We start from the raw sequence: 24781 nt of genomic DNA on the forward strand, positions 1-24781 counted from the left end.
TATAATGCTCGTGAAAAGGTCAAGATGCGCTATACCGCGACGATGACTATAAAATCGCGTTGAATTTTTTTCGTTTCACTCGATATTGACATGCCCCGCACTATATTTTATAATACCTGCAGTATATGGGGTATTGTATTATTAAAATATTATACGCCTTTGGAAACTCGACGACGAGTGAATTTTAGGCGTGTCTCTATCAGATAACACGTTTTACCACGAGCTAAAACATCCGAACGTGGCGTTGTGTATAATATGTGCGCTTTGTGTAGTGCGGAAATCGTTCGATACCCACCGTAAAGTCATTTTTTTCCAGTCGTTTCCTCGAAACTACCATTACGAGCAAAAGTGTTTCAAATTGCATTACAAGCACTGCAGTAGACTTTGACCACGCGCAGGACGCGTGTTTCCGGACGATCGGTCACGCGGGGAGGTGAGATGGTATATTTTGTTCTCGCATTATGTATTTTAACAGTTTCTGTTATCCTTAGCACTCACAGTTGGGGATTTTGAAAACTAACCGTTATAGTATGACAAAACCGGCATTCGATCGAACAGCACCTCGTGCGAAAAGTATTGAACGCTTTTATTCCGGCTCTTAAATTGCGTTTTCGTAACTGGATATTACGTTAACGGGTTTCCGTCAATTTGATCTAATAGACGTTTCTTTCAAAATTGGTGTCGAAACCCGTTGGGAATGTACAATTTTGACCTGTTTGTATATAGTGCCACATGTGTCCTTTTTTCAATCGATAACGGCGATGGCTGTATATTATGCTTCTTTTATATAGTAGGTACTTTACCGTCTTGAAAAATGCTTACCGAAAACCCGCGAATTTCAAAACATAATTTTAAAAGTTTAAACCAACAATTTTAAGCTGTTTATAAATTATAATAATCACATGGACGGATCTCAACAAACCAAACTATTTATAGCGGTATTCACGCGTAAAGAGACTTATGATCCTTCGTATTTTTTTAAGCACCCATAATACTCTATTCCCATTATAGGACTTTCACCACTCGAACTTTTTTCATAAAAAAATGTTCATCGATATAATATATTAAATTATAAGCATTATCTTGGGTGTAGGGCAATAGTATAATTTCGTTACACCGGAAGCTTTTTTCATTAGGAGTGGTGTAGTTGTTATATTTTTTTCCGACACGGACAACACAAAGGCACTTTGGTTGGACAGTTAAACTCAATGCCTAGAGTTCTATTCTAAATTCAATTAAGTACATAGGTACCTAACCTACATGTAAGTATATTTATTTCGAATAATTATATAAAACACGGTTGCGCCTTCTCGGTAAAAGCAAAAAGGACCCATATAGTTAAGGGATAATTGTGTAAAACGGCGAGCGTCTACGATTGGTTGTGGATATTATGCTTTTCATGTAATCATTACAAGCTTACAGCTAGAGGTTTAAATTTTTTAGTTTTGTCCCAGTCACAGGAGTCCAACAGAATTAATCCCATGTGCATGTATTGAATTATGACAACAACGATTAAGTCTAATTTAAATTTTCTTCCAGATCGCATTAGTCCTGTGTTTGGTTGCCGTTGCCACCGCAGCACCGTTCGTGCCCGTCGTACCGGTCATACCAGCAGTGGTACACCATCCGGCTTCAGTGGTGCACTCGTCCACAGTCGTCCAATCGCACCCGTCGCCCGTGGTGACCCGCGTGGTAGCCGTACCAGCCGTCCATCCGGTTGCCGTACATCCGGTGGCCGTCCACCCGGTAGCAGTCCACCCGGTATTGCCCGTCCACACTGTCGTGCATTACTGATGTTCCACTTCCGTCCACGTAATTTATCATCGTGCACACTCACGGGTGTAGTGCACAAGTTTTCTTCGTCTATACTGTCGTCACATACTATTGTGACATTGTTTCAAATAACTAACCGGAAAATGTTATTTCGGTGACTTTTGACATAAAAACAATAACTGTTTTGATATAATAAAGTATAATTATTATCATTAAACTGTATATTTCGCTTTGTGATTTACTTTCATCCAAATATTGTACGATCATCCTTAATATACCTTATCGTTTCCCGGTGTGATATGATATTCTTCGGTAATAATAGACAATCAACGGAAAGTATAGGTACTTAGCATACTCACAGATATAACATATATATATATATATCATGTACAGGATAATTCACTGAGCACGGTCACACCGATTTTTCAATTTAATATATATTTTAAAGTTATTTTTGTACTAGCTACATAATGAGTAGGTGATACAGAGTGATACAGGTCCTGTAATGATACATTTGTTTGCTTTTCAAGCGAGAACACCACTTTTTATTGTAAACTATTAAGTGGATAATTGTTTAGTAAACTTTGATGTAGGTGTTCAATTCAAAATTAAAACGAGTCGTTTTCTGGTTCTTTAAATATACACTAATGATAAAAATAACATTATAAATGGTTACATATCTAAAAATGTAAATAATATTAGTTCCAGTTCTTATTATATTTAGACCATTTTTAAAAATGAACACAATTTATAAGTGTTGATTAATTAATAATATTACTTACTAAAGTTGTGCTATAGTACGGCTAGGGAAATTAAGAGCTTGACCGTTGCGCGCATGGTGGCAAATTTTCATCAGGGTTTCTACGGTAACTACTTTCCCTCGTAAAATAATTTCAAATGCGCATGACTATTGCTATGAGGACAATATATCTATACAATATATATTGGTCAAAATTCTTCATATAACAGCGGAAATACAGCTGTTGTATCAGCTTTTCGTTTTTTAAAAAAAGGACGACTCAGTTCACATAAACATTGGAATATTGAGAGCCCTTGGATTGGACGAAAACGACCACCATGTGCGTGACGGTCAAACTTCTATAGTTTCACTATTATCAAGGAGCTATATATTACCCTCAAAGTACAAAGTTAAATATCTTTGTAATGTTAGGATATTATTATTATTATATATTTACTATTAAATCGAATTTTTATTTCAAAACATCAACATTCTAAAAAAAAAAGTCTAAAATCTACTAAACAATTTTCCGTAGAAATGGGGTTTCTAATTTGAAGAAAAAAACAGAAGTTTGGATCTCCTCAGGATAATGCTTAAGTAGCATAAAATATAGTAAGTATTTATGTATAGTTGAAAATTCCAAAAACCAGAATTTGAATAACTGCATTATTGTAGAAAAAAAACAGTGAAGTCTGCTTGGTTAATCACTCTGTATGGTAATAATACACAGCACGAGCAAAAAGGAATATTGGTTTAATACAAAAGCTTAAACATATTGAATGGACAGAAATAGTCGTATTTAAAGTGGGGAAAGATAGCTTACATTTTAATAGACGAGAAAATTTATAATTTTTAGGGGTTTCAGATACACTCAGTGGAGGAGAGAGGAGCTTTATGTATCTAATCTCCGACTGTGATGGACCATTGAACAACAGTTGTTGTTAAGAATCGATTAGATTGTTGTCTGATAATATTTTCCATGCACACGCGCGTATTTGTAAATTGTACACAGAAGAGGCCTTTGCACTGTTGTGAAACTTTCTTGTAGCATATTTTATCGATTGCATGCAATTGTATGGTACGACTTCTATTCTAAATGTATTATATATATTTATTGCAGTGTTGTAATAACGGAATTTCCTAATTATATATATATAAATTTAGGATACTTATATCTATTTGAATTCGCAATGACCTGCTGTAATTATTAACAATTTAGTAGATAGCAAAATAATTTGTCTATAGAACAAGAAAATGAAAACATCACGTGAATAGTACAACATACTTCAATACAATATTGTAAAATAGTAGTTTAATATCAGTTCGTTTTTAATATAATATAAAAAGTACTACAGCTATAATGTTTGTTTAATACTCTTTATTATTCTTAATCAAAGTAGTGACATAATAATATGATTAAACTTGATTATTAGTAAAGTTCATACGTATCATTTCAATTTCAATACCACGGTTGGACGAGCTATTGTCTTTTCAAAGTTTAAGTAGTGGTACACAAAACAATATTATATACTATTACACAATTATTTTACAATATTATACACTATTATACAATTCAAGAACTCACAGACTGTGAAAGAAAAAAAATTGTATTCTGTTTCAGTTATATTAAAAATATAATATATCAAACTAAAAAATATACCTATTCAGGCATTATTTTTAATGACTTCTTGTAGTCAAATAAAATAATCAGATTGTTTAGTGTCGTAGAATAAAAGTAATCTTTTAATTCTAGCATATTATATTAAACTATACCTACCTCTATACCTATTGTCTACTTAACTGAAGAGCCATCAAATCATAACCTAACCTCAATTTCACATGTCTTATCCAATTCAGGTCCGTGAAATCATAGTGAACTAAAATAAATCGTTATTGCATTGAACACTTTGCACAGGATATCACTTGTAATATTAATATATTTATTTTGTAAACACAATGTAGTTAATCCTTTGTTATAACGTACAAAAGAATTAATAATAATAATTATTAATTAGTACAGCCTCAAACATTTTATTTCATTTTTTTGTTTATAATGAAAACACCAAAAATATCATTAATTATGCAGAGTGATTGTTTTATTAGATATTGTATTATAATACTTCAAAAATATTGTTATTGTGTATGTTTAGTAGACCGTCTACAACGCCTTGCCATAAAAAGTGCACTTTGATGGATTATTTTTATTGGTCATCCTTAACGTTCGTTTTCTTCTTCTATAAATCGTTCACTATAGAATAATATACAATCTGATCCTCTAATCTCGATAAACGTATTGCTCATTTCATTCCAATAATTATTTCCGGGCACAGTAAATTTGTACGGCGTTGTGGGATTTTGTATACGATAAGTCGATCAACAGCGTATATTTAATGCTACTTATCGACCTTATGAAAAAGTATGTAATCGTGTACACGCATATTTGAGTGTTAAAATTTAAATGTAAGAATGATAAATTTAAATAAATATAAATTTAAAGAAAATCCTAATAAATACAGCAGAACTTTATCTGTGATTCGAGTTTTATTCTTATTTAAGTTAACGGAAAATAAATAGTAAATACGCTACACTGGGAATAATGTGCTACCCTACACGTGATAAAAATTATATTATTATATTCAAAAATGCTGGTACAATACTATATATTTACCAACAGTTTATAAAAACATATAAAATGTGCTTTGGTATTTCGATCATAATAATAATACAGCGACGCACCGACACGGAACCACACCTGCAGTAATTATTGTAATTTATTATTTTTTAAATATATATTATTTTAACTGATGAATTAACACCGGAATATGGTTTAATTCGCATTGTAATTTGTACCATTTTAAAAATCGTGTGTAAATTAACGTCCACTTAAAATACTACAACAACCACAACACAACATGCATCGATCGTATCAGTTAAACGCGAATCGTTTAGTGTTTATTTATTTTTTTATTAATTTAATTTAATTTTGTACACCAACCTGTCCACTGAAACGGCGATCAAACTGTACACGGACGCTGCCACTGAAACACCTTGGACATACGGCACGATCTTACACATCCACGATCCCAAGATCCAGGCTAAAAAAAAAAAAAAAAATGAAGAACCAATATAAGAAATTTTATCGGCGTTTAGATTTGTACCGCATGTACAATTTTATTATTATTACATTTTTAGTTTAGCTTACAAGGGGTCGCGAGTGCAGTAGTAAGTACCTATAATTATGATCGAGCCGTCAAAAAATCACGTTTCCGTACTTTATCACCAGTCGAGACGGCTCGTTAAACAGTCGTAGATTGTAGAACACACAATTTTTTTTGTTGTTGCTGTTGTCAGAAATAATAATATAACTTTATCCACATGCGTTTTGCGAGAGCTTTTTTTTTATCTTACTTATATGTAAATTTTTTTATTTTGAATTGAAAATGTGATCGTTTTTATTTTTCTAAAACATAATATATTATATTGCAATGTAAAACACGTAAGAAAAAAAACCCCGGACAAACCCAAGATAAAGTCATCTTCTCTGTAACAATAATAGATAGAAATTGATCTACGACCATTCTACTCGTCACGACCAACGAATTAAGTACAAAAAGGTTTTCCCGGTGAAACAACGGGCACGTGCGACAATAATAATGTATTAAAATGTCGTTTAATTCTTCGGTTTTTATTTCTATTGTTATTTCGTCAAATGACCTTAAAAATCGTAGAACATTATTGTCGACAGAACTACAGAAGCGATGATAATATACCAATGGTTGCAGAACAAAAAAGTTGTATGTCTCGTGTTCAACGATTGTACATTGGACGCAAATGATAATGCACGACATATTGTGTTCTATTAAATTTCAAATTGTTTCTGTGAAAATCCTCTCCGTTACGGGAAATATAAAAACAATAAAAACGAAAAATGTTGGAAATTTCAATGAATACACGATAAAATATGATAATGAATATTTTTTCCGTAGTTTTGCTCTACCACAAATATATAGCCATCGTAGACCATTATAGTTACAGTTACAGTTTAAGCGTGCACGCGAAGTTTTACTTTGGTATTTACATAATATAATATTATGTAAATATTTTCTTGACTTCGCAGCTATAGGAATGAAATACCGTGTGCTTGCTAAATTATCGTTTTATTATTATTCAATAATACGAAAATCACTTCATTCAGAATAGTGGTGTCGATGGGTGTATAAATGGGTCTGAAAACGAGAAAAACGAAAAACCAATTACCGTATAGTCCATATAATATGTGCATAAAAAATGTATTATAATATCAAATGTTTTCCCAGAAATATAACGCGTATTTGCAAACGAAAACGACAGTAATATTAAATGATGAATTATTTTGATTTCTCCGACGATGTAGGTGCACATCAATATATTATTATATCATGGTCATAATAATAAAAATATAAAATTATGGTGACCTTTTTTTTTTTCGAATACCGATGTACCTATATTGTAGCGCACGGAACGTTATCTATTGTTCATTTCACCCCCCTGCCCCATACACAGTACACACCCACAAATATATGATAATACATTATTGTGTTATTAATTATTATAATACCAGCGACGAGCCGATTCGTCTGCCACCAGTCGGTGGGGAGTCGCTGAGGTTTTATTTTTTTTTGATTTCAGTGAATCGACCACCGGCTCTGCAGCTCGACGACAATCAACTATAATATAGTAATTATTGTACACGATACAATAGTAATATATATAGTCTGCTTACAAGGTCCAAGTATTTTCAAAGAAAAATAATAATATTAACTACGAAAAACGGTGTCGGCCAAAATGAAACTCGCGGGTTATATACGCTATGCTGCGTCAACGGCGTGCCCTGTGTGTTAGGTTAGTGTACGTAACAATAAAGTTTATCCGAGGGGAAAAAAGAGGCCATCTCTTGTTTGTGTTCTGTCGCTCGGTGTACCTACACAATGCCGTCAGACTTGTGTCTGATCGCGACCCCATTGTTGTGTATAGTCACGGTTTTGTGAATGTCTGATAGGTATAGACAGTGGTTGATAGTGTTGCTTTTTAATCTTTTAAAGATGAGATGTTTTACGAAATATAATATATTATTATAACGATAAGCGGGATACAAATAATTCAGAACTAGATGATGTCAATCCTATGTGGATATGGTTATTGATTTACTATATTATAGGACACAATATAATATAGTTATTAAAAATTGTATTATAATATTTCAAAGAATTTTTTCGGAAATTTTCGGAAATTACAATTAATAATATAGGTATTATTATGTTACGTATAGATTTGTTAGTTTCAATGTTATATAGTATATTATTGTGCAGGTTAATGATTAAACTGCTTTTATTAGTTTTAACAACAATAGTAAAATGCATCATAATTTTAAATAATACATTAAGCAATAATTATGAAATATCTTCAAAAAATAAATCATAACGTCATAGTGGGTTACCTATATAATATATATATATTACTAATATAGAATGCCTATGGGAAACAAAAAACGAAATAATAATAAAACTACTCTAAAAAAATATATAAAAGAGTATTATTCACTGTTTATTTTTATTGTATTGTCTGTAAGACAGTTTTTTTTTAGGGATATTATATACATACAAGGTACGTGAAAGAGTTGTATATTTATTGATTATATCGCTAGAAAACATAAATTTTCTAGCTGGTGTAAATATTCAATTACCTTGTATCGACGGTATATGAGCCGATTCATAGTATTGCCAAATCTAATTTCTCTAGAGAAAATCAATCGCTTTTTCCGTGACAAATAAACGAATCGATGGGGCGTTTAAAAGGTCTGTCGAAGAAATAATATCGATTGCCAGTATATAGAACGGCGGCTGTGATTGAGATTTTTTTTATGTTTTTGCGGCCACTATCAGAGTAATTAATATTCTGATAACAATAAGCGCGTTAATATTCAAAAATGTCTTTGACTACGACGACTTCGTGTACCTACACATAATATAATATGCGAGCAAATTGCAATATCGCGACCACAAAGGAAGTTGATAAATCGAATTACATCTAAATGCCACGCATCGTAATGATTTGTTTTATTTAACTAAAACCGCCTGCGTTCATATAACGTAATATTATTATAGACGTTTCGAAAATGGAACTAAAATGTGATTATACGTAATTTGAATTTTATTTCTACAGCGCACTCGTATATCGCCGGCGCCATGGCAATTTCAACACGCCAACAACGAATTACGGATTATATATTTGAAAATTACGACGATATTTTTTATTTTAACACACGCGCAAACAGCTGCACCTACAAAAAAATTGTGTACATTGGACCATATGAGACGAGTCATATGACACGGTCGACACAAAATAAAAACCCTTTTTACGAGGTGGTGTTTTTTACAAAGACGGTGAAGTGTTGGTCTAGTCTAAATACTTATAATTAACTATGAGACGTGAACTCGCTCGAAATTCGATTTTTATACGAGTACCTCCTATTAATTCTCAGAAAAATATCCTGCTTCCGGAATCAAAAAAGTACAGAAACCGTACAAACCGAAAACGGTACGGAACAGAATAAATAGGTATACATTTTTCAAAAACCGTCGATATTAATCGAGAAATATTAATCATGCGTGTGAAGCTGGCCCACCCATGTTCTCCAATTTTCTCCAAACGTACGTGCTTTTTTCGAAAATAATTTGAAAACATTTGAAACTGGTTAAATTATTTTAAAAAAAAAATGGCGTAGGTTTGGAGAAAATTGGAGAACGCAGGGAGGTCAACTTCACACCCATGAATTAATAATTTAAAATTATCACTGCACAGTGTGTAGGTACATCAGCTAACCACTCCTTGGTGCGCGCGTGTAACCTAAGCTTTATGTATAGCATTATAATATATAGTAAAATAATTACCTGACACGCTCATTAGTTATAATTGTTCAGCAGTCTTTCACCGAATCGCATTAATGACATATTGTTAATTAGGTGTGATATTTTGATATATTATGGTGAGCCGGAGACCGATTGTGAAACAATTACGGCCTGCGATATAATAATAATATCATCATAATTTATCACGGACGCTAAGCTGAACGTGTGCCATAGAATCACTGAAATTTCTCGTTCAAAAACCGGTGGGGATACCATAGGATAGTCGCGGTAATACACGCAAGTCTTACGACGCAAATTTTCGATGGCCCTGTGGTGTATATTATAATGTTATTGTTGCGTTATACGTAAGGTGACCAGACGTACTTACTTTATAGGGACAATACTTCTTTTAGAAAACATGTCCGATTGTCCTAAATAAATTGCTGAAGTACACCAAAAAGCACTTATTTTAAATGATGTTCAGTTCCAAATGGAAAATTGGCTAATTATTAAATTCGTAACGTTTTTGACATCTTTAATTTGTATAGAAAAAAATAAAATGCAAGCTTATCGATGTTTTACAAAAATTCGTGATCGCCAGAGTGGAGGCACTTTATATTAACAACGCTGCGGCATGATATAATATTTTATTATCTATGGCGGCAAGGCCTCTTTGTTATCTTGATTTACGGAAATTTTTACTGATTTTAATGATTACAAATAAAATATTATAATACAATACAATTATTTTATTGAAATGGCTCCGCCTCGTAGGAAGTATTATTTCATTAGGTAGTGATCTAAAAAAAGAATTTCTGTTTATGAAGTCAACTCAAATTCAACCAGCATTTTCAACCACAAGTCGATATATCGAATAGCGGTCGCAGTAATATTAATACACATTTAACAAAAAAAAACATCAATTGGCTGTAAAGGCGTCTTCATCGAGTGGAAAGGTAATTAACTACTTTAAATATAATATAATATAAAGATAAGGATAACTTTTTATATAATTTTAGAATTAGTGTACCTAATAGTGTTATGTGGCGATAACTGATTTTTAAAAATAAAAAATAAAAAAATCTATAACAAAAATAATAATAATAATAATAATAGTAATAACTATGTAATAACTACTATAACAGTTTGTTTTTTTTTTTTTTTTTGGGGGGGGGGGTTGGGTGTTACCGAGCAATACTAGTCGGGCCAAGTTACTCTATTACATATTATTATTATTATTGTTATTATTGTTATTATACCATCATCAAATTATATTATTGTATTGCGCGGGGTTTAAACGTAGGTTCACCTCGCGTGGTATTCCGTAATAATAATCATAATAATTTTGAAACTAGATTCAATATTAATGTTGTTTTTTTTTTTATTCGGTCAACCGTCGACTAACCTATATGGTAACTGCGGTAAGCCGTTGCGGTCTTTCGCACACAGTTAGTTTGCAGCCTTGAAATCCAATAATATATAATAATATCGCGAGCAGTGAAAAAAAAAATCGTATATCATCTTCGGATCATCGGCGACGGTGTAGGATAAAATATAATACGCTATATACTCGTGAAAAAGGAAGATAACCGAACAGACATCGGTGAGGTTTGTGATTTGTGGTTTAATTTACAGTGTTGTACGCAAATCGTTTCCCATCCATTTTATTTACGGTAAAAATCATATTATTTTTTCGCGTGCGTTTCATTTTCGACCAATTTATTATATCATTAGCTGGTAACTATGCTAATTTGCTTTACTATACCTATATACATTATATTAACCTGTGCGTTTACGGGAAAACCACGCCCTGTTTGTTTAAAATTAAAATATTCTTTTCGAAATGCAATCTCGTGCTTTTCTAAAAAATAAAAATTGTATCTTCAGACAGTACAAAATCAATGCAAGTTCTTGATGAATACATTTATAAAAAAAAAAAAAAACATAATATGGCTTCATTTCAAACTTTTCCGAACCATGCAAAAGAATGGGAATCGTTTCGGGAATGATAAATCGCGTATCGTTATTAAATATGTATTTAAATCATGCAATACGCGTATATATTATGTTATTTTTATTCCGTTCGTTCGTACGTTTATTGTCGGATTTGTCAAGCGTGATGTTTCAATAGAATATCATGTTAAAGTTTTATACGCATAAATATGTATGCATACATAATATTATAGTTTATACGCATTCTAATAATAAAAAAATAAAGTCCTATACCGAATGTGGGTTATTATTAAAATATTTATTTTATTAAGATTTTGTGTACATTCTGGATTCTCATAAAATACGAGTTATTTGATAGAAATCGTCTAGTTAAAGGTTTGGCGAAATCGACCGATTTTTATAGGCCGGTTCGGCGAACAGCCCTTTGGGGAGTGCGTACGCCTTGCCACGTGTACGGGTGAACGAGGTCACCGGGTCAAACTCAACAATTCAGCCGTGTCCAAAGTATAAACTCCGGAAACCTAAAGTGTGATTTTTTCATGTTAACTATGTGTTTACTAGTGTAATCAAAAGTCTACAATTACGTTAAACACGAAAACAAACAAACAATAATTAATACTGAACACTCAATGTTATATAACTGAAACAGTGAAACAAATACATTACATGAATAATACCTACACATCAACGTTTATTTATATTTATTATGTAACCTAGGTATTCAAAGTAAGTTAATTAATTTGTTTCATTAATATAAATATTAAATATACCTTAAAACAAACCATAATATTGTATTTTAGTGTTCGACATTTTCCATTGGTTTCTCTGTTCAAACATATCGTCAAAGGATCAAAAACAAAATTAATTCTCTGGAGTACCTGTATTGATCATATGGCAATTATTATTTTATATTTCAAATATACATTAATATTATGCACTATAATATTTCATAAATTAACTTTCTAATAATATTATTTATAGATAAAATATACATCATTATATTGTTGTTGAACCGCATTAACCGAAAACTCATAAAATATTTGTTGTTTTTGTCACTGGAGAGGAAAAATAATAGTACAAATATTATGTGGCTGACACTTGGTAACTTGAATTTACACTATACTCCAAATTTTTGGTACAACGAAAAAAGTTATTTAAAAAACCCCCTTCAAAACGTCACAATAAATTTTCTTTGCTTTCAACACAGATTTTCCGAGAGTTCGTCTATATTATACTGTTACATATATTTTACACTACATGAATCGTTTATCTGGTTTTATTATACCGATTTTCATTTAGATGGATTGAAAAACAATCCGAACAATATACCAAAACTTAAAAATTGACTAAATCAATTTTAGAAAACAATTGTTTAGTAAATATAAAACATTTACGTAGGTACCTATATGAATTGGGTTTTTAATGTTTTTTAAGGTGACTATAAATTCCGTCGAGACGCATTTTTTTCGAATTCACAAACATACTTATTTCGTAATTAAATGTTCATATACTTTTATCAGTGGTTTTCAAATCTCAACCGCGGGCGCTACCGCGTTTAAATCTCGGGGCAACAAGGTTGTACGCAATAAGCGATTCTATCGTGGCGTACACACAAACTTACTACATTGATACATAATATTTTCAACGTAAACTTATAATTTATTGACAAACGAAGCAACATAATATCACTCCGCGATTTTAATCTATTATGAAGCAATAACTAGCTGAAAACTCGTTAAGTACCTACACAAATAAAACCAAAATAATTGTATTGCATACACACGCGTCCGCAGTGTGGTCAAATTTCAGAACGAATGGTAAACGTACATATTTTTTATTTTTTATTTGTCTTAAATGTGACCGGGTGAGGCAGTTGCCGAATAACAAAAATATGGTCTATTATAACAACAATAATATTCGACTATTATGGGTAGACAATGCTGTACTCACTCTCGGAATTATCTCAAAAATTTAACATTTCAATCAAACTAATCTAAATGATTATTATTATACAAACTATTTAGGTATGCTGTTCTTATTTTAAGTGACATGTATCACTAATCACTACTATAACTACCATAATTTAAATATTGTAAACAAAAGCTAATGGCCGAGAAGTTAAAGCCTTAATAAAAAAAAAAAAATTCTGTACTCGTACACAGCGTCCTAGTAATTAGATATACCTATACATAATATTAAATTAATATTTTATAAATATAATTATTCTGTGGTGCACTCGTATTATTATTACCTATGTGAACCTACATATAGTATTATTATTTTGTAGGCACGCCGGCATTGCCAATTAACAAACAAAAAACGCAAATAAATAGCATCGAGGGCTGCAGGATTGGCAAATGAAACGTTTCCGAGGCGAACACGCAATATTACCGCAAAAGCCGTTGAGAAAAAAATACAAAATAATAATTATTACTGCCGACAATGATTATTGCGGAAGTTTTTTTTTTTTTTTTTAACTACTATTTATGACAAACATTCAAATGGCAATAATAATAATAATAATAATAATAATAATAATAATAATGCCGATGATTTGTAACCGTGCGCGGATATCAACAGAATTAAACCAATAATAATTGGTCGACCATCGTGTACGCATTGTACATCATAACATATTCATATTATACACACAACACTTGTATTATGTATTATGTGTGCATATTATAATAAACGGACGTGTACAATACATAATGCTATTATATAGGCCGTAGGGTTTTAAAAGTTCGTCACGCAAGCGCCGTGCGCGTATCACGTCCGCACGCCGAACGCGGAATAAACACAAAACAACCGATTCGTTTGATTTACCTTTTTTTTTTTTCTGAGTTCTGACTGCGTAGAAAAACACCAGACTTGCAAAAAAAAAAAAATAATAATAACAATAGCACCGGATTTCATCGATGGGTCGTGTGGGTGTGTGTCAGTGTGGGATAGGAGTTAGAGATGCCGCATACAGGCATACAATGTCGTATTTGGATATTAAATAAATATTATTAACACCATTATATTGCAATTGTTAAGACCTGCAACATACCTATATGGGTACTCGGTATCGTGTATGATACCTCTGCTATTACTATTGGTAAGTATCATGTGCGTTAATAAAAGCAATAAAAAAAAAAAACTGCTTTAAATCCATAGGTTATGTCGGGTAGCAAACACCGTAAAAACACAATTATCAGCAGCGCTTTAGTAAATTTTTTAGAATCAGCAGAAACGATGAAAAATGGCTCGTAAAAAAACACTAAAAAATATCATAATACGAGTGCAATACGTTCTAGTGCAAAAATTATTAAGCGACCTACAGAAATTCTCGGAAAATTAATAAAAAAAGATTTGAATTTTTTAAATGTATACCAGTGGGTACACTACACAGCCATTATTGTGTCTGAAAATAATTATAGAAACTGAATTTTTTCACGAAATACACATAATAAATGTGTACCTATTGTATTCTATTGCATAATATTATTATAATGTGTCTACCTACATATTATATCATATTCCTACCATACAGACGCAAATCAAGAGGAGTAATTATGGCCATGACCAATAATTGCACCAATACAAAATTTGTACTTAAAGGGTTAATATACCAATTGTGCAGCTTGTATTTTAGGGTCAGTGTACTATTTGGTATATCGACTCTAAAAAGTTTAGAGCGCAATTGGTACACGAAAAGTAATTTTAGGCGCAATATTGGTAAACTCCCGTAATTATCACTCTATATCCACTGGAATATTTGACGTAAAAGTCTGTTATCGGACGAGCGAAATGTGCACGTAACATTCGAATGATATGTTTCAACATATCCGACGCACTGCAGTCATACCGAGGGGGCTTCGGACTTTCGCAATCGTGAGGTGTCCGTGAATAGATGTTTTGATAGGTATTATTATAGTTATATGTTACAACACGAACATACTGACATACAATATTTTAGTGATTTTTATTTGTTACTATCGGAACTTAACGAGTTTTGATGAACCGTATTAATCGAGGATCGAAGCTCCTGCAAAAATAAGGCACAGTAATTATAGGAAAGGTTTTTAAGAATGTCTGTTATGTTTTTTCCAGTTCTCGCAAAAACTGTATGCTTAAAATGGATTTCAGACCGAGAGCTATAATAAGTTATCAAGTGCTTGATAATTATTTTAATTTTTATGCAATTAATAATAATATCAGTTAAATATTAGAACTGACAATAATTTATAATTATTGTTGTAACGTTGAAATCACAATCATATATTATGATGCAAAGTATACAGGAATGGCATTTTGCAGCCAGTCTATGTTATATAAGTTTTACGGGATCGCCCTGTTTCGGTGTATGTTTTTTTTCCCCCGTTTTCCGTTTTCATTTATTCATATTATTTGTTTTGGGATTTCTTGTGCCAACAAAATTGTCCAATATTTCCGGACGCCGCTGTCCGGCCCTCCGCCTACGAAAATACATTCTCCCGGAAATTTCGGGACCCTCACACAGTGTACGATATGATCAAGACGGTCGCATTTCCGGAAACAAAACGGTGACGTCGCGGTGTAGAGCGGGAGATAGCCATCGCGGTGCGGGGTTGCAGCACCACCCCGCACGCACATCCGGTCAATAAACTCTGATGCCGGCGGAACGCCGAAAATAGGAAGCGAACGCGGCGGAAGTTGTATACAAAATATATATATAAAATATCGTGTACAACATGCGTAGGTATATTTATTATCTAAAGAGTGCCGCGGCTCGAGGAATGGTCGTGCTGTGATATCGGCCGGCGGAGGGGAGACAAAAAGAGAAACATTCCATGTCCTACATAGTGGATGCATAATATATTATATTATTATTTATGTATGGACGACAAAGGAATCGAGAATATCGAAAGAAGACGGTACAATAATAATAATAATAATATAACGGCAGCCGCGTATAGTTTATTATTATATGACCGTGGCGCTTGCGGAAAAGACCTGCTCGAACCCAATCGCCACAGTCGGCTGTGACCTCCCCGTGACCCCGTCGGCCACAATACAGGAAAAGGCTCCAGACCATCATCATCGTCATCATCACTACGGCGGCGGCCCATCGTTATGTTATTACTAAAACGGCGCCCCCGATGACTTTTCGATAAATTTCCTACCAGTTTTTATTGTCGTCGCCGCATTTCGCGTTTTTACACCGATTTTTCATCACCGCGCCTATACAGTTTGCTATGTCTATATATTATTATGTATATAATATCGTGTATTATTACCATCGTTGTTTTCTCGGTTGTTTTATTGACGACATATCCATGCAATAATACTTGCTATTATACTTTATCGTGTGTATATAATGTGTATATATATATATTATATATGTCGGTTTCGAGAGACGACAATATAATATATTTTTTTTACAACGCGCCTAAAATCGCGTTTGGCCACCACTGACGGGCGTCGGTTTCCCGTGTGTGCGAGCGCTATAAAAACGGAAGAAAAAAAGAATCGACAAAGTGCTTAATAATAATATTTTCATATCGATTATTGTATTAAAGTGCGCGTGCATGTATGGAAATTAAATCCCGTATAATATAGAAAACTGAACGGCGAAATGTCAAACTGCTCCGCGACCGTGCATAAACGGGGGCCGGTTTACGACCTTTGCAGAGGACTCCGACCATAAAAACGTCTACTCGACGGGTTGTATTTCCCGGTTAATCTGAAACCGCGTATATAACGTCATTATTTTCCGATCGTATTATATTATACTATTACGGTGGTAACGATTACGCGTGCACGTTTTTATCGGCGGGTGGAGGGAATAATAATAATATTATCAACGTTTTAGATTTTAGCACATAATTTAGCCCAACGTCGAAACCGATTTGGGACTTGGGTGTGGCGAAACACTGCGGTGTGGTGTTCGCATAAAAATCGTTCTTAAAATAATTAATCTAAATCATCTATTAATAGTATTAAAAGTATCATGAAGCTAATTTCGCGTAGGTGCACATTCGCAAACGTACCATCAGTTCTGAAAGAGCTTTGGTGTATCGCGGGCAATTTTTATATTATATGGTTTAAGACTAAAGTATATCCAGTATTTCATCAAAATTTGAAATTCAAGAGTCAAAAAATTGACTGTTTTCTTAATTTTGAATTGTCACGCCGTAAGAAAACTTTTTGGAGAACCTTGTAAGTTGTATTGAATTTCCAAGCATTTTTACAGAAACTTTATAAAATCTCTTTGAATAACTCAAAAAGAGCCAAAATATTTTTAAACTATAATATAATACCTAGTGCTTTTTGCGATATTTTTTTTCCTGATTTCTCTGTAATGTCTGGGAACATTCTATTTTTGACCCCTATCAAAGTACAAACTAGATACAATTTTCTACCTGAATAACATCCATTGAAGTCAACGATTCGAGCATTTTTTTCTTCTATGTATAAAGTGTTTTCAGGCTGCACAAAGAAAAAATAAGTTATAATAAAAAAAAACCCGAAACATTTATGATTTATCGAATAGAATTAAATAAAACTTATTTATACTAAGGTGAAATTCTCATTAAATTAAATCGCTAAAATTATTAATATAAAGTAAAGTTTTAAATCCCTGTAAAGCTATTCATACCACGTCTAAGAAAATAGTTGAACTTTTTCGTACAATAATTTGGTTTAAAAATATGGAAATAGGCAGGTACAGTGCAATTTTTGAAGTAAAAACTCTTCGAGATAAAATATTTAATATTATTTTCTGAATAAAGACAAAATAATTAAAATATGATATTTTGTTCGAAACGAGTTTGGTATAACAAATATTTCGCAGTTTGTTAGAAACTTTTCGACATTTCTTCAAATACTACTGCACCGGAATTCCAAAAATGACTCCCAAAGGAACTTTCGTGTTCAATTTATAACCGATAAAATGCCTGTATAAAAGTTATGGAGCGGTTCTTATTCCCAAAAAAATGTACGCCATTATGATAAAATCGCATGTAAAAACAATACTTTTTCGTCATTGTATTGACTGAGAAAAGAATAGATGCGGGATACATCTTGTACACTATTTATACATATTATCATCATCATTATTATTATTATGTATACATAGAACGTGCGTGCAATAATTTATATTAACCATACGAGGTACTAAATATAATGATATTATGTGATGGTACCCGTAAGTACACGAAATGGCGTTAAAAAAGAAATAAAATATATTCGTACGTCTGGATCGTCCGCAATATAGTAATTTATTTACTGCCGATAATATAATATGCCCATCGCCCATCACCCATTCGAGAGATTCGTTTTTTTCTTCAAATTCGAGTTGACCCATTCGGCGAGCCTATGGTTATAATAATATGGTAACCTCGATTGCACCTCGACCGGCTGACATGATAATATTATGTATAGGTATATGATACTTGCTACGGTAGTACAGAGTGCATTTGAAGCTATTTCCAACGTATCGTTTCAAGTGTTACACAAACACATTACGTATAGCCCTGCCTATATTATTATGATAATCGTGCATCCCCCCTCCACCCACATAACCTGTGGGAATCGTAGTAATGCTAAATTGTCTGCGCAGCCGTCGTTCAAAAACAACACGCGGTGTATAGAAACACAATGCACAACAGGTTTTTATCGTACGGAGATGATGCAAATATTATCCAAATCGAACACGGCGGACGAACAATATTACGTAACATTATAATTGGACACCGCGCAGAATGCCAGTGAAAAATCATATTATTGAATAATGATCGATGGGATATGACTGAGGTTATGATAATATTATCATACACGAACGACCTTTGCGCCTAGGGTCATAATCTCTGACACGTATGTAACATCGTACCAATTCGTAGAAACAACTCACAACTATCACTCAACATGTTTATTATAATATAGTTACAAAATATGTACAATATAGGTACTCATGACGGATAGGCAATTGAGCTCTATAACAATATATAGCACACACGCATTGTACATAATGTAGGTACCTCACAGGACGATCCTTTAAACCGGGCGCCGGTCAATCTGATACTCCCTTATACGCATTTCGTTGTGTAAAACAAATTTAATTAATTTATAACTTTTACATTTTCGAATAAAATAAATCCCACATTTTACTGTTTTCCGTCATAGACATTTATCACTTTTTAACGCTTTGTTTTTATAATAAAAAATAACCTATCATTTACATTTCATAATCCAGAGCAGGGGTCTCCAACCTACGGCCCGCCAAGGGCTTTTTACTGGACCTCCAAGCTAATAAATGTTTTGATTATTTTCATTTAGTTGTCATTGTTTTTAATTTATTGAATTAATTAGATTAAATTGATTTATTAGTTTTTTTCTTTTGGTGTTATTCATGACAGCTTATAATAGTAATTTATACCTATATTACACTAATTACTAACACTAACTTATAATAGAAAAACTCATTATAAAGTAAAAACAAACATTAATTTTTCCAAATAAAACTTATTTATTCTTCGATTTCTTAACCGATCTATTCCTCTACAAATTTTGGCCCGGAAGTTCAAAACGTATCTCAATTTTGGTCCGCCGTAAAAAAAGGTTGGAGACCCCTGATCCAGAGGATAATGATTTTCTAAAAATGTGAAATTCGAATATTAAAATAATTCAATGATAGAGGAGGTTGCTTCTATACTCCCTTGGGACTTGGTTAATGCCTTGTAATAAATATAAATTTTAAATATTAAAAAATAATAAATTATGGCAATTATTAACAATAAATATTACAAAAGTTTTGAAATATATAGCAAGAATGAAACGTGATTAAGCTTGGACAATCCTCGCCAATTGGATGGAAACATTTTTTTGCAATGGAACTGAATTCCCCTCCGCCTGATGTTTTTTTAAAACTGCTACTGAACGAATGGTTTCTAATTTATAACTTATAAGCGTTTAAAGTTTAAATGTTCAGAGTAGTGTCCCTACCCCTTCACCATCATTCAATAAATACAGTTTTTTTTTTTTTTTTATCAAGTATAATATACAATATCAAGTTGGACCGCTCTGTACAGACGAATACTACGGTCGGCGTATATAGAATATTATTTGACCTCAATACCTCTATAGTTGTAGTCATAGAAACTCATAGTAGTGTGGCGTGTATATGATATAATAATAATATAGTTGAAGTAATGCCGACATTACGCAAATGTACAGAAGTATTATTATGGTCCTTCGCAATAATACGCAGTCCAAAGTGCCTATACTTACAGGGGCGTAATAAAAAATAAAATAAATTACTAAAGAGAAACACAATATTATATGAATTTTCACCGACAACTAACAACAGATTAGATTTACCAAAATTACCAACACCTCAAACGTGGTACAAATGTACAATACATAAATATCACAATAATATATTAAGTGCCCGGGTACCTACCTTGTAAATGCGTCGTCGAAGCTTGTCAAGAATAGACACGCACAATCGATAATGATTGATAATCTCTGTTACGACTAATGGATAATATAATAATTCCAAATGCAATGAAAACGAAATCAAACATTACATATTAAATAGCCATTTGAACGCCACCGTAAATAATTTAGATAACACAAAAATAATGAATTATAATATTTAAAAACGCCACACGACATAATTTGACGACGGACGTTAAAAGCATATTACAGTGGCGTAGCCAGGGGGGCTAAGGGAGCTATAGCTCCCCCACTGACTTTGTTGACCTTAGAATTTTATCAAGATTAATAAAAAAATAAAATTGTAAATCGAAGACATATTGTATTTGTGTTTTTTCGTGAGACTTAGCCCCCCCCCCCCTCATACAAAATACCTGCCCACGCAACTGGCTTAATATATTTTTTATACGGTAAAGTATACACCGTGCTCAATTCTCTGCACGGATTTATAACCAACACGTCCATATATTATACATCTCTGTATACACCATCGTCACACACAAGATCGAAAGAGAAAATACTCGCGTGTGTTTGATATATACGTTTTCCGGCAACGAAAATGAAAACGGTGTACAAGGTCGATCTCGAACGACATGGCCGCGCGAGCGATAAATCTACTCCTCTCGAGACCCGCCGAATTAAAACGTCACGATCTCGAACGCAAAGAGTTATTTGTTATATTCAATTAGATATATTATTTTGTAGCTATAGCGCCCCCCCCCCCCCCCCCCGAGGACAAGTTTACGTGTCTACGATGCAGCTGAAGAGCTTTTTCGGTACGCATCGCATCGAAACATATATACTTTTCGGAGCTTCTCGAAGCCAAGTGTCGGAGGTTCCACGATAAATAATTGCATTACATGTTGTTATCGTTCGGTGTGTAAAGTAGAATAACCGAAATGGATCTCCACAATCAGTATTAAACAGCTGCAGATTTTCGCACTAGCGCCTATTTATTGTAGTGACTATAAATGCAGTTATCTTTCAAATGTAAATTGTAGTTTCGCGATAGTCACTATGACAAGTAAGCGCTAGTGCTTAAATCTCCAGCTATTTAATTTAATACTGATCATAGAGATTCATCTCGGTAGGCACTTTTCAAGTATAGAAATCACGGGTCGATGGGCAACCATACTATCCATAGCCGTGGTGATAATAATTATACATAAATATAATAATAACATCTTAATATTGTGCGTATCCATACACTGCGGACGGGTTTTGTTTAGCACCTACTTACAAATCGTATACAGGTCGGGCTTTATAACAATTACAATAAATATTGTGAGTCAGTGATATTGTTCAGTGGTGGTCCAATATAAATCAAAAATAAACTAATTAATTAAGAAAACGATACATCTGTATTACTGTATAAACCCGTGGTTTGCAATTTTAGTAAACTGAAAAGAATATTTTCTAGAGTGTTTTACATAATGTATTTAGAGTGGAATTTTACCGTTTCTGAGTAATTTTTTTCTCTCCATATTATAATATTTATTTGAAGTCGCGGCGAATATATATATATTTTATTTTTTAGCGGTACTTTGTATTGTTCAAAACTGTTGAGGATATAATAGCTCTTTGTATTAAATTTCAAATTAAAATAAACTTAATACAACCTCTTTCAGAATAGTCTGTCACGTTATAAGAAAAAATACAATGCGCATGCTACAGAAAAGCGAAGATAATATGACTTTGAAATGTTTTTCAAATCATTTCTTTGAAGCACTTGCACGTTTTATAATTCTTTACGATATTATTTCGGATATTTTCAAAACAACAGTTAAGACTTTATGTTAAGTTCACAATTATATTTCTGTACATAAAACAAATATTGATTCCAACTTTCTCCAATAATAATTGCATTAACAAAATATAATTTCTTAACTACGTATCAGGTATCAATATTCTATCGACTACAGTTTTTATCAAAAACAATATCAGAAAGATCCATCAAAGTGTCGGCTTCATCAATCAAAAACTTTTGGATTTTCCTGACTATTCTGATAACTTGAGAGAGGGGTGGATCCAGCCTAATAAATCACGGAAGTCGTTTGTTATGAAACGCTGGAGGGGGGGGGAGAGGTGATTAAGGCCTATGGGGTGTATATTATATTATACTGAAAACAGTCAGTAACACGACCATTTTTGATACCTCTAAGACGTCTAATACGAATAACAGTTTGGTTTATGACAAGCATTTTTTTTTTTTCGATACCTACTCAGTGTTGTCAGAGAGCTATTAGTTTTGAAATGTGTACATTGGACAACTGACGTGTCGGTTTTTACGGTGTTTTTCCGGATACATTTTCGGGAGCAGTAAAAAAGCTTAAAAAGTTTTCTGTAGATTGGGGATTGAACACAGATGGTCGATACTTTAGAGAGGTAATTCTTCGGATATCCCGCAGTACGCATAGTAATTTGGAGAACACCGTGAAAACTGCCAAATAACGCCAAAGAAAGATAAACAAACATTCGTTTTAGACAAATCATTACGATTTGAATCGAATACGGCTCTGAATCGTTTTTCAGATGCGATAACTCATCGTCGCGACGGGTCGCTAATTAATTTGAGCATTTCATACATTTTGGCGACCCACACGGTTCTAAATAGTATCACATGATGACTGGCGCAATGGCTGAAAACGATTGAGGTAAATAAATAATCGTGCAGAATATTATGTTGAATAAAAACTTACGTGGCATACAATAAACATCAGTTTCGCGTCAAGTAATTAAGCTACCTATTGTACAGTACCGTGTACACTGCACACTAATGTTCTTCTTCAAAGTCGTGAATAATGCGTTTTCAAATGAAAAAGAACAAAATGAAATGATAAATCATGCCGTAGATCAACAATAGAGTAGTTTAATACATTATCCGTCATTTGCCAGGGTATACTCGCACATGGAAATTTGGCAACGCAACAGTAATGCGAAGACCCACCGCAATAAATCATCCCTTATTCTCTTCCCTAAACATGAACACACGGCCGCGCTCGCTGCTGTATTATGTAGACGTCAAATCTGTTCCTATATAATTTAACGTGTTGAATTCTGTTGAATATTCATATATGAGGCGTGGGATTCGTGTTCTATGGTACGATTTGTTTCTTTCGTTTTTAATAAAATTATACATCATACAAGTCGATCCCGTGCACTTCGTTTCCCGTTAAATGTACCAACTCCATACGACTCAAACTTTGTTCAATTCGTTTTTAATATTCGGTGTATGGTGTTCAAAATGTATCTTAACTTTTCTGTTGCATGGAATAATAATTCTGATTCGCAGCAGTATGTTATTAGGCAGGCAATCTACCTGCGGTAGGTCGCGGACCCCGTGCTGTTTGTACGTAATTTTATGATTTAAGTCTAAAGTATCAAAGTTATACCAAGTATGTCACTGAACTCCTCCTAAACGGCTGGAATAATTGTGAATGCCGAGTCTGTCAACCAATATTTCCTCCTCGTCCACGAAGACGTGGCATTATTTTATGTACGTAACTTATATGTGAGTATAATACGCTCAATATTTACGTAATTGCGATACATATAATATCAAAATACAGCGTACAAAAAAATTAAATGCATTGAATGAATACACTGATTTCGCGGCAACCAATAATAATAATTATTATAATAGTTTTAAAACCCATGGCAACCATTTATAAACAAAAACTTCCACCGTAAATGTCTAAATCTCCGTTTGAGCACATCCCCTGTTTGGACCTAGACAATCTAAACAATCCTGGGCGTCACTCGAACGCATACAAAAAATTTCATCAAAATCGGTCCAGCCGTTAAGGAGGAGTTCGCTTACAAACACACGTACAGTAGAATAATTATATAATTATTATATAATTATTATATATATATAAAGATTATACCGGGTGATTCTTTTATCAAACAATACTCACTATTTCAAAAAGTGTAAATTATTTTAAAAATATTTTTTTACATACTTTCAAGT

The 24781-nt window shown here is 33.0% G+C and overlaps 1 protein-coding gene across 1 annotated transcript in view; it reads right to left on the minus strand.

Annotated features, from left to right (window-relative positions):
- LOC100167549 (neuropeptide SIFamide receptor-like) overlaps window positions 1-24781 on the minus strand; it is a 50661-nt gene that overhangs the window by 13211 nt on the left and 12669 nt on the right. Inside the window, exon 3 of the mRNA XM_001947456.5 lies at window positions 5508-5607. Within this exon, the coding sequence (XP_001947491.1) occupies window positions 5508-5607 (100 nt within the window). The remainder of the gene's footprint in view (window positions 1-5507; window positions 5608-24781) is intronic.

The sequence above is a fragment of the Acyrthosiphon pisum genome, chromosome A2 (genome assembly GCF_005508785.2).
Source record: "Acyrthosiphon pisum isolate AL4f chromosome A2, pea_aphid_22Mar2018_4r6ur, whole genome shotgun sequence".
NCBI classification, from domain to species: Eukaryota; Metazoa; Arthropoda; class Insecta; order Hemiptera; family Aphididae; genus Acyrthosiphon; species Acyrthosiphon pisum.